General features: G+C 53.8%; 1 protein-coding gene across 1 annotated transcript; it reads left to right on the plus strand.

Moving 5' to 3' along the window:
- Positions 1 to 596: 596 nt before the first annotated feature.
- On the plus strand, positions 597 to 10,479 carry LOC103268502 (cystathionine beta-synthase-like; the record flags this gene model as incomplete). Its single annotated transcript, XM_008066090.2, has 6 exons — positions 597 to 674; positions 775 to 909; positions 1,512 to 1,620; positions 5,001 to 5,085; positions 5,678 to 5,719; positions 9,688 to 10,479. Coding segments are annotated over 6 exons (547 nt in total), but the record flags the coding sequence as incomplete, so codon positions are not given.
- Positions 10,480 to 11,203: the final 724 nt, after the last annotated feature.

An 11,203-nucleotide genomic window follows, 5' to 3' on the forward strand; every position in this document is an offset into this window, starting at 1 on the left:
TGTGTGTGTGTGTGTGGCGCAGGTGTCGCAGGTGTCGAATATGGGAGGGTGTGTGTGAGGGGAGCTGACCGAGAGTGCATGGTGACTGCGTGTGCCTGCAGCTTGCATGTGTGTTGGCTGCAGGGGTCGTCTCTGCCCCCACTTCACTCATTGGTCCTGGCCTGCCTTCTGGGGCAGGTCCTGGCAGCCCCGCTTCAGCTCTGGGTGGAACAGGCTCCCTCTGCTGGAGCAGTCCCTGGGAGGGCCCCGGAGGAGGCCACAGGGGAGCCCACGGAGGGAACTTCATCCCAGACTTCCTGGAAAGAAACTTCTCCCAGGTTTTGCACTCACTTGTTCAGCCCCAGGTGCACGTACCCTGGCTGACCGATGCCCTCTGACCCACAGGCCCCCTGGGCCTTTCTGAAGTCTGGCCCCCAGGAATCTCCCTGAACCTGACTAGTACGTGTGGTCTCTACTGGACTAGTGGTGTCCAGGGAGGGAGGCTGGGCCTTCTCAGAACCATGTCCCTGATATGGCATGTAATGTGTGCCCCCAGCATGGGCAGAGGCCATAGTGGGCCTCTTCGTTGGGCCTCGGTGACTTCCCCATCCCCATAGGTCCAAGTTCCTGAGTGACAAATGGATGCTGCAGAAGGGCTTCCTGAAGGAGGAGCACCTCACAGTGAAGAAGCCAAGGTAAGGTTGCTGGCACCCTCAGATGCCTGTGCCACCCACACCCGGCTGGGGATGTGAAAGATTGTTCTTGACCCTGACCTCTGCCCTGCCTTTTCCCCAGGTGGTGGCACCTCCGGGTGCAGGAGCTGAGCCTATCGGCCCCACTCACAGTGCTGCCTACGGTCACTTGTGAACATACCATTGAGATCCTTCGAGAGAAAGGCTTTGATCAGGCGCCCGTGGTGGATGAATTCGGGTTCGTCACAGTCCCTCATGCCCCCAGTCCAGGGCTCCATCCTCCAGGCTCCCTCAGGCCCCTTGAGCCGGTGCCACATGTCCCCGTGTTGGAGTCGCTGGATGGGACAGCCATGTGCACCCCCAGCCGATAGGCCCACTTGGGCCACTTTGCATGCAGGTGTCCAGAGCACTGGGCTACCTCATGGGTGCCTCGTCCCTGGGCATTCCTCAGGCCTCTACCCATCCTACCACCCTTCCTGTCTGTAGGCCTCTCCTGGGCCACCCCAGGAGGCAGGGTGACACCCTGAGAACACATCTCACAGGGAAGACCGTGGCAGACATGCCCAGGTCACCAGCTGTTCCACGTCTAGCACTGAAGGTCTCGCATCCTGGGACTGGCAGGATGGAAATACCTGAGACTTGCTGGTTTACCCTCTGTGTCCCATTCGGTCCTGCTGTGTTTCTGCCATGTGTAGGAATTCGGCAAATAATAATGGAGATAGAAGAGGAATTCCACGTTTGGCCAGAGACCCCTGATCCGGGGCAGCTGCAGGCAGGTTCTGCCATTGTGAGGAGGGGTGTGGTGTAAATGCTGGCTCCTGCCCCCTTACTTCCCTTTAGGGTGATCCTGGGGATGGTGACGCTTGGGAACATGCTGTCATCCCTGCTCGCCGGGAAGGTGCAGCCGTCAGATCAAGTCTGCAAAGTCATCTACAAGCAGTTCAAACAGGTACATGCTCCACTTTCTAGGGCAGAGGGTGTGGGGTCCCCCACCCCATTATCTTGGCTGCAGTGGTTGTCTGCCAGTGTGCTGATTCCCATAATGCTCAGCCCTCATTCTCTCCTGGGGTGCACTCATTTAAGAATGCCTTGTGTGCTCAGTGATCCAGTAGAACTTGTAGCCCAGCATGGTGGCTCATTCCTGCAATCCCAGCACTCTGGGGGGTCAAGACGAAGGATTGCTTGAGCCTAGGAGTTCGAGGCCAGCCTGAGTAACATAGTGAGACCTTGTCTCTACAAAAAAATGTTTAAAACTAACTGGGTGTGATTGTGCATGCCTGTAATCCCAGCTACTCAGGAGCTGAGGCGGGAGAATTACTTCAGCCTAAGAGGTTGAGGCTGCTGTGAACTGCAATTGTGCCTGGGTGACAGAGTGAATCTCTGACTCAGAAAAAAGAACTAGAATGTTCAGAAGTCTCAGGGACTTGGAAGCATGCAGGTCAGAGCCTGTGGTGGTCAGGCCTGTGGTTGTCCTGAGACCCCGCCCTCTGCTACTAGAGGGTGACCCCAGTAGCACCTGACTTTCTGCACAGACCCCCCCAGCGCACGGGACAGGAAGACATTAGCCATTAACACTAGAAAGGCCAAAGGGTTTGGCCCATGGCTAGGAATTAATCTGACTTTCTCTTTTCCCACGCCCCCACATGTCACTGGCATCCATGCATTCTTCACATGCCACCATTAGGGCCTTGTCTGCTCTGATTCCTCAGGAAACACACATAGGACTGTCCCCCTGCTGAGCCCAGCTCACTTGATGAAAACTCCAGGGCCGCTCACCCGGGCATGTTCCTTTCACCTTTGTACCCACTGTCTCAGCGTGCCTCGGTCTCCGGGACCACCCACCTCCCCTGCCCACCACAGCCAGGGTGTGTCTTGTACTTCTTGAAGTCTTTACTGCTGCCTCACTCTGAGTATCAGCTCTGTGAGGCTGTGCTGATGTCCAGTAGTCCTGACTTCTGGGTTCTATGCTCATTCTGCCCCAGGCATGTGTATCCTGGGCCCCAGGAGTCATGAGTGAGGACAGAGTGCCCAGTGTCACATGAGAGTTGGTGACAGCCAGGCTGCAGCTGGGGTGGCTTCAGCCCATCTTGCTGCACACCAGTTCTTCTGGAAGTTTCTTTCCTTCCTTCCCTTCCTTACTGAAGTATATGTTTAATGTCCACCTATGAAGCCAACACCTGTGACATCCATCTCTCTCAAAGGCTTCCCTCGCCCTTTGTGGGCCTCACCCCCACCCCCAGGCAGCTATGACTGCTGGCTGTTGGCAACCTCCTGAGTTGTGTGGGTGTACGTGTCAGGATGTTTGCCATTTCTGCCTCTGTCACACGGCCATCTTAAGATCCTCCCATGTGCCACACTCACCCATCTGTGCCTTCCCGTGGCTGAGTCCTAGTCTGTGGTCTCTGTGGTCTTTGGTGTTGACTCTCCCCCCGGGTTAGTCCACTGGGGAGGGACCTGCTCACTCGCTGGTGACCAGGCTGGTTTCTGTGTGGTCGGTGGCCACTGGCCTCATGCCCAAGGATGTGCTCTGTTCAGAGGCCAAGTCACACCTCCAGATGCCCTTACTCAGAACCTAGCTGAGCCCCAGGTTGGCATGCCCCACTGGGCTCTGGCCTGCATGCATCCAAGGCCCACAGGCTCTTGATGCTGGCTTCCATGTCACATCACACAGATGCTGGGCCCAGCAGGAGCAGAGCAGAGCAGATTATCTCAGGGGCCTCCTGTGTATCCTGCAGTGCTCCGGGCACCAAGTCGTGCAGTGTTCCGGGCACCTTCCTTGAGCAGGGCACCCAGGAAAAGGCAGGGCACCTTGAAAGAAAATTCGGGAGGCTCCTGTCCCCCGGGCACATGGCCCTGCCTGGTGCTGGCCCTTCTTGCTGTCCCTAGTCCCAGACATCTGGCCTGACAGTGAGGCATAGTGCAGGTCCCGGCCTTTCTTGCTGGTGGTTCTTGTCGGAGAGCAAAAACTTTGACCCCTTGGTCTTCTAGGCATGTACAGTGTCTGACAAAAAAAATAGGCACTGATGCCTAGCACACTGGCTCACAGCTGTAATCTGATGAGGCCAAGAGTTTGAGTCCAGCTTGGGCAACATAGTGAGACCCCTGAGTCTACAAAAATTTTTTTTTTAAATTAGCTGGGCGTGGTGGTGTGCACCTATAGTCCCAGCTACTTGAGAGGTTGAGGCAGGAGGATCACTTGAGCCCAGAAGGTTGAGGCTGCAGTGAACTATGATTGCTCTACTGCACACCTGCCTAGGTTTTGGCATCCCCTAGATTGCACCGTTGCCCAGCTAGTGACAGTGTGAGGCAGTGGTAGCACCTCCCACCTGGCCTTTCACGGCCTTTCATGGAGGCGCCCTCCACTGCCAAGTCAGAATAGAGAGGACACCCACCAAGTGGGCCAGAGGGCTGCCTGTGGGGATGTGGGAACGTGCCTGGGCTTGCCCGGCCTGTGTCTGATAAGTAGTTGTCCTCACTGCATTCCGGGAGGATTTGTCCAGCCCTGGAAATGCTTCCCCAGGAAACAGGGCAGGAAGGCTACAGGTGGGCAGAGGTCCAGACCTCAAAGGGTTTCTCAGATAAGAGTCCATCCCACGGGCCTCAGAAGTGTGAGTTCTTCTCAGGTAGGAGTCATTGTAGGATCATCCAGAAAAAGACAGATTCAACCCTCAAAGCCCTCCGGGCCCCACACACTCACCCCTCCCCTAAGGCCTGGAAACCCCCATCTCTTTGCTAGTTTTGCATTTATTTTTATTATTATTTCTTGAGCTGGGTCTCACTCTGTCACCCAGGCTGGAGGGCAGTGGCACGATCATGTCTCATTGCAGCCTCAACCTCCTGGGCCTAAATAGCTGGAACTACAGGCACACACCACTGCACCCAGCTTATTTTTTTGATTTTTTTTGTAGACACGAGGTCTTGTTATGCTGCCCAAGTGAGTCTTGAACTCCTAGGCTCAAGTAGTCCTTCTACCTTGGCCTCCCAAAGTGCTGGGATTACAGGCTTAAGACACCACACCCAGCTAGTTTGGCCTTGAACAGGATGTCACAGGGTTGGAGCCATACAGTGTGTGGACTTCACCTTCACACAGCAGTGTGTGTTTCAGACTCCTCTGTGTCCTCTCCTGGTTTGATAGCTCATATGAGTGCCTGTGTGTGTCTCATCACCCTCTGATTCCTACATTAGGACCCTTCTGAAATGATGCCAGGTTTTTCCTGTCTCCCTAAGTCCTTTCCCTCACGGGTCTGGGGGCAGTGGGGGGGCGGGGGGCACGGGTACAGGGCAGCCTTTGGCTCTGGCAGTGAGCACTGGCCTCGGTTTCTCTTCCAGATTCGCTTGACAGACACTCTGGGCAGGCTCTCGCACATCCTGGAGATGGACCACTTTGCACTGGTGGTGCACGAGCAGATCCAATGTGAGTAGGGCCTGCTCCACTGTGGGGTCTCCGCTGCCTTGTGCAGCAGCCAGGCCCTCCATCCCTTGAGGGGTGTTCAGAGAGCAGGCGGTTGATCCATAGTCACCCCCAGCCCTTGATGCCCGAGCCTCTCCCACGCCCTGGGCTGGTGGGCTGTGCGGATGGGGTGGGGGCCCTGGTCCAGAGGGCATGGGCACTCGGGGCCTTAGCCCTTCGGAAGGTAGGCAGTCTTGCAGACTCCGGCAGTCCCAGAAAGTATGGAACAGGTGCAAATCTTGACCCCGGCAAAGTCCCACATCACCTTGGAGAGGCTGTGTTTGCTCTGACAGCCTCCTGGCCATTGAGGGGTTGCTCTCAAGGAAGCCCCTTGTGGGCTTTGGAACTACTGGGCCTGCATCTCCATGGGCAGGAGGGTCCCGCTCATGGTCTGGGTGTGAGTTTCATTCCCTGGTCCCGCAAGAAGAGCTGGGGGGTCCCTGGAGCCCAGAGCCGGCCCATCTGGCCTGTGTGTGGTGGGTGTGTATGCCCAGCTGGTCAACAAGGGCCTGGGTTGGCCGTGGGTCTAACCCCTCTCCCGTCCTTGGCTCTGCAGCGCAGGACCAGGCCCGGTCAGGAGTGGTGGGGGGGCCCACAGGTATGTACACCCCATCCATCCCACCCCTTGGAAATAGCTCTAGGCTCAGAATCATAGCCTCCTGAGGGCAAAGGAAGGGCGTCCAGGACCCCCTAGGTGTGGGTGGGAGGGTTCCGCCTCCTTTTAATCCCACATTTACTTGTATTGGAACATCTCAAAAAAAAAAAAAAAGATACTGCTGGGCTCATGCCTATAACTCCCAGAACTTTGGGAGATGGAGGTGAGAGGCCTGCCTGAGCCCAGGGGTCAAGACCAACCTGGGCAACTTGGCAAGACTTCATCTCTACAATAAATAAAAAAATTAGCCAGGTGTGGTGGTGCATGCCTGTAGTTCCAGCTACTCAAGAGGCTGAGGCAGAAAGATTGCCTGAGCCCAGATCAGGGCTGTGGAAGCCATGATCGTACCACTGAATTCTAGCCTGTGTGACAAAGCAAGACTCTGACTGGAAAAAAAAAAAAAGATACAAATTCCACTGTCAGGTTCCCCAAATCAAGTTTTACCGAGCACAGCCATGCTTGACACAAATGTCTGTGGCTGCTAATTTCTTTTCTTTTCTTTTTTTTTTTTTGAGTTGGAGTCTCACTCTGTCGCCCAGACTGGAGTGCAGTGGCTGCTCCCGGCCACCACAGCCTCAACCTGCTGGGCTCCGGCGATCCTTCTGCCTCAGGCTTCCGAGTAGCCGGAATTACAGGCATGCGCTACCATGCCCGGCTGATTTTTTGATTTATTGTAGAGATGAGGTCTCGCTGCCCAGGCGGGTCTCGAATCCGCGGCTCAGGCAATCCACTCACCTCAGCCTCCCAAAGGCGCGGGATTACAGGCTGAGCCACTGAGCCCGGCTGGCTGCTAATTTCATGTGTCACAGCTATATAGTCAAAATGGAGACTATGAGCTAAATAAGACCTAAAATATCCTATCTACCACCTGGCCCTTTAGAGAGTCTGAACCCACCTCTGGATTTGTGCCTCAGGGCTGCATTTCAGGGCAACAGCAGCATGATGTCACACAGGGGCCCACAGGGCTCAGCAGTCACAGATAAGCATCTCCAAGGCTGCCCCACTGCCTGTGTCTCCAAAACACAGGAGCTGATCTTTCCTGGTTTCCCATATTTTTCCTGAGACTCCATGTGGTCCAGCAAAGTGCCTGACCCCGCCCTTTCTCCTCCCACCCCAGGAACCTCTGCCCACAAAGTCAGGAGTGACACAGGATCCAAGGGGCTGACCTCGATGTTACTCCTGCCGGGCCCTCTGTATGCCTTGTGACACTGTATTAGGGTATTATGATGGCAGTGGTGACGGTGATATTGTGGTACTGTATTAGAACCAGGACCAGTAGGATGTTTGTGTGTGTAGAGAAAATAGACCTATTGCAAAGAATTGGTTCATTTGATCGAGATGGAAAAGGCCTAGGATCTTCATGGTGAGTCGCTAAAGAGTTGGCGTTTCAGTTCAGGTCCAAATGTTAGAACAATTTCTTTACTCAGGACAGTCAGCATTTTTATTTTATTGTGTCTTCAACCTGTTGAGTGCAGCCCACCCACCAAGGGATGGCCCCAGAAAAACAGCTGGCCAAGTGTCTAGACACCCGAGGTCCTGTTGAGCGAATGTATTACTTTTTTTTTTTGAGTTGGAGTCTCACTCTGTCACCCAGACTGGAGTGCAGCGGCCGCTCCCGGCCACTGCAGCCTCGACCCGCTGGGCTCCGGCGATCCTTCCGCCTCAGCCTTCCGAGTAGCCGGAATTACAGGCATGCGCTACCACACCCAGCTGATTTTTTGATTTATTGTAGAGACGAGGTCTCGCTGCCCAGGCAGGTCTCAAACCCGCGGGCTCAGGCAATCCATTCACCTCAGCCTCCCAAAGGCGTGGGGTTACAGGCTGAGCCACCGAGCCTGGCATATTACTTTTTTTTGAGTTGGGGTCTCACTCTGTCACCCAGGCTGGAGTGCAGTGGCATGATCACAGCTCACTGCAGCTTCAAACTCCTGGGTTCAAGCGATCCTCCTGCCTTAGCCTCCCAAAGAGTCCTGTTTCTTGATCTGAGTGCTGTCATATAGGTGGGATGGGTTGAGTTTGTAAAAGTATACTAAGTTGTATCTTTATAGGGTATGCATGTGTGTGTATCTCATTTAAAAGAAAGAAAAACCAGGTTTTATGGGGGCTTTTTTTGAGTTGGAGTCTCACTCTGTCACCCAGACTGGAGTGCAGCGGCCGCTCCCGGCCACTGCAGCCTCGACCCGCTGGGCTCCGGCGATCCTTCCGCCTCAGCCTTCCGAGTAGCCGGAATTACAGGCATGCGCTACCACACCCAGCTGATTTTTTGATTTATTGTAGAGACGAGGTCTCGCTGCCCAGGCAGGTCTCAAACCCGCGGGCTCAGGCAATCCATTCACCTCAGCCTCCCAAAGGCGTGGGGTTACAGGCTGAGCCACCGAGCCTGGCATATTACTTTTTTTTGAGTTGGGGTCTCACTCTGTCACCCAGGCTGGAGTGCAGTGGCATGATCACAGCTCACTGCAGCTTCAAACTCCTGGGTTCAAGCGATCCTCCTGCCTTAGCCTCCCAAAGAGTCCTGTTTCTTGATCTGAGTGCTGTCATATAGGTGGGATGGGTTGAGTTTGTAAAAGTATACTAAGTTGTATCTTTATAGGGTATGCATGTGTGTGTATCTCATTTAAAAGAAAGAAAAACCAGGTTTTATGGGGGCTTTTTTTGAGTTGGAGTCTCACTCTGTCACCCAGACTGGAGTGCAGCGGCCGCTCCCGGCCACTGCAGCCTCGACCCGCTGGGCTCCGGCGATCCTTCCGCCTCAGCCTTCCGAGTAGCCGGAATTACAGGCATGCGCTACCACACCCAGCTGATTTTTTGATTTATTGTAGAGACGAGGTCTCGCTGCCCAGGCAGGTCTCAAACCCGCGGGCTCAGGCAATCCATTCACCTCAGCCTCCCAAAGGCGTGGGGTTACAGGCTGAGCCACCGAGCCTGGCATATTACTTTTTTTTGAGTTGGGGTCTCACTCTGTTGCCGAGGCTAGAATTCAGTGCTACTATCACAGCTCACTGCAGCTTCAAACTGGGCTCAGGTGATCTTCCTGCATCAGCCTCCCGAGTAGCTAGGATTACAGGCATGTGCCACCACACCCAGCTAACTTTTTGTAGAAATGAGATCTCACAGGCCGGGCTCAGTGGCTCAGCCTGAAATCCCAGCACTTTGGGAGGCTGAGGCGAGTGGATTGTCTGAGCCCGCAGATTCGAGACCCACCCAGGCAACTTGGCAAGACCTTGTCTCTACAGTAAATCAAAAAAATTAACCAGGCATGGTAGCACATGCCCTGTAGTTCCAGCTATTTGGAAGGTTGAGGTGGAAGGATCGCCAGAGCCCAGCAGGTTGAGGCTGTGGTAGCCAGGAGTGTGCCACTGCACTCTAGTTTGGGTGACAGAGTGAGACTCCAATTCAAAAAAAAGAAATGAGATCTCACTATGTTGCCTAGGTTGGTCTCAAACTCCTGGGCTCAAGCAATTCTCCTACCTCAGCCTGGAATCACAGGCATGAGCCATTGCATCTGTCCCCCTGATGTATCATAGTAGCCATTTTTGTTGCCTGGGCCGGGTCACACTGAGTGTACACTGAGTTGCCAGGAGTGGATGTGAAGACACAACTAGGCCAGGGCAGGAGCTGTGTGCTGCCAGTGGTTGGAAGGGGCTTGACTTTCACACCCACACTGGCTGTGGAGTCATGGAAGCCTTGGCATCCAGCTGGCAGGCCAGGGAAGGGCACCTCTGACATGTGTTGCATGAGGCCTAGCCTAGGCCTGCTGTCCCGACCAGCTCTACCCACATGGCTTTATTGCAAGGGCTCACCTCCGGTGTGGCCCTGGCCCCAGTGCATGGGTACTGGTGACCCTTGGAGCCTCCTGCCCGGGAGCCTCCCAGGGTGCCTGTAAATGCTGCCTGTTCTCTCCTCCTCAGACCACAGCCATGGGAAGTCCACCCAGCGGCAGATGGTGTTTGGGGTCGTCACCGCCATCGACTTGCTGAACTTCCTGGCAGCCCAGGAGCGGCACTGAAAGTGAGGCCAGGATGTGACGGGCTGTCAGCCTACCACCCCCCCTTCTTTGCTTTCCTAAGCACCCACCACACACATGATCTGAAATCGCGTGGCGGTGCTGCTCCGTCCCTGCCCGGCAGCAAGAGTCCGACGGGACATCCCTGTCAGTTTCCTCTTTCTTAGCCTATGGCGACCTAGACAAATCTATTTATGTTTTATTAAATGTGTCTTTCTCCCATGTAACTTCCTCTTAAAATGCTTCACCAAGGAGAGAATGTGAGAGGAGTCAGCTAGGTGGGATGGGCTCGAGCAGGGCAGAGTAGATCGAAGGCAAAAGAGTGTGTCTTCCTGAAGGAGATCCCAGGATGGGGAGCAGCGGCAGGGTCCGGGGCACCTGGACAGCTGCGTCTGGTTCCAAGTCCATCCTCATGGGCAGTGCGGGTCACTCGGGATTGCACTGGTTGAAGCAGCTTGAGTATTTGGGTTTTGTAATTGAGGTGAAATTCACATAGCCTAAGGTCAATCATTTTAAAATGAATAATCAGTGGCATTTAATACATTCTGAATGAGTAGTCACCACCTCTGTCAAGCTCCAAAAAACCCCCATCATCCTATGAAACAATCACTCCCCCCACCCCTCCAGGCAACACTAATCTGCGTCCTGTCTCTGGATTACCCTCTTCCGTACAGCTCATATAAATGGAATCACAAACTCTGGCCTCCTGTGTCAGCTTATTTCACGTTGCATGATGTTTCCAAGGTTCGTCCGTGTTATAGCATGCACTTCATTCATTTTTTTTTAAAGTAATATTCTGTGGCATGGATAGAGCACATTTTGTTTATCCATCTCTCTGTTAGTGGATATTTGGGCTGTTTCCACCTTCTAGCTACTGTGAATAGTGCCGCTGTGAACATTCATGTCCAAGTATTTGTTCCGACACCTGTTTTCGTTTTACTTGGGTATATGACTGGGAGTGGAATTGCTGGATGATGTGGAAATTATGTTTATTTTTTATTTTTATAGAGATAGAGTGTCACTATGTTCCCCAAGTTGATCTTGAACCCCTGGGCTCAAGCTATCCTGCCACCTCGGCCTCTCAAAGTGCTGCGATTACAGGCATGAGCCACTGCTCCCAGCCAGTGTTTAATTTTTTGAGGACCATCTATTGTGTTTCAAGGTGGCCACACCATTTCACGTTCTCACCAAGGAACAGGTGTCTCACTTTCACCATGTCTTTACCAACACTTGTTATTTTCCTTTTTTTAAATTATTTTTTATTTTTTTTTGAGTTGGAGTCTCACCCTGTCGCCCAGACTGGAGTGCAGTGGCTTGCTCCAGGCCACCACAGCCTTGGCCTGCTGGGCTCTGGCGATCCTTTCACCTCAGTTTTCCAAGTAGACGGAACTATAGGCGCGTGCTACCAGCTAATTTTTGAT

Source organism: Carlito syrichta, unplaced genomic scaffold (genome assembly GCF_000164805.1).
Source record: "Carlito syrichta isolate Samal-C Ts95f unplaced genomic scaffold, Tarsius_syrichta-2.0.1 Scaffold104769, whole genome shotgun sequence".
NCBI classification, from domain to species: Eukaryota; Metazoa; Chordata; class Mammalia; order Primates; family Tarsiidae; genus Carlito; species Carlito syrichta.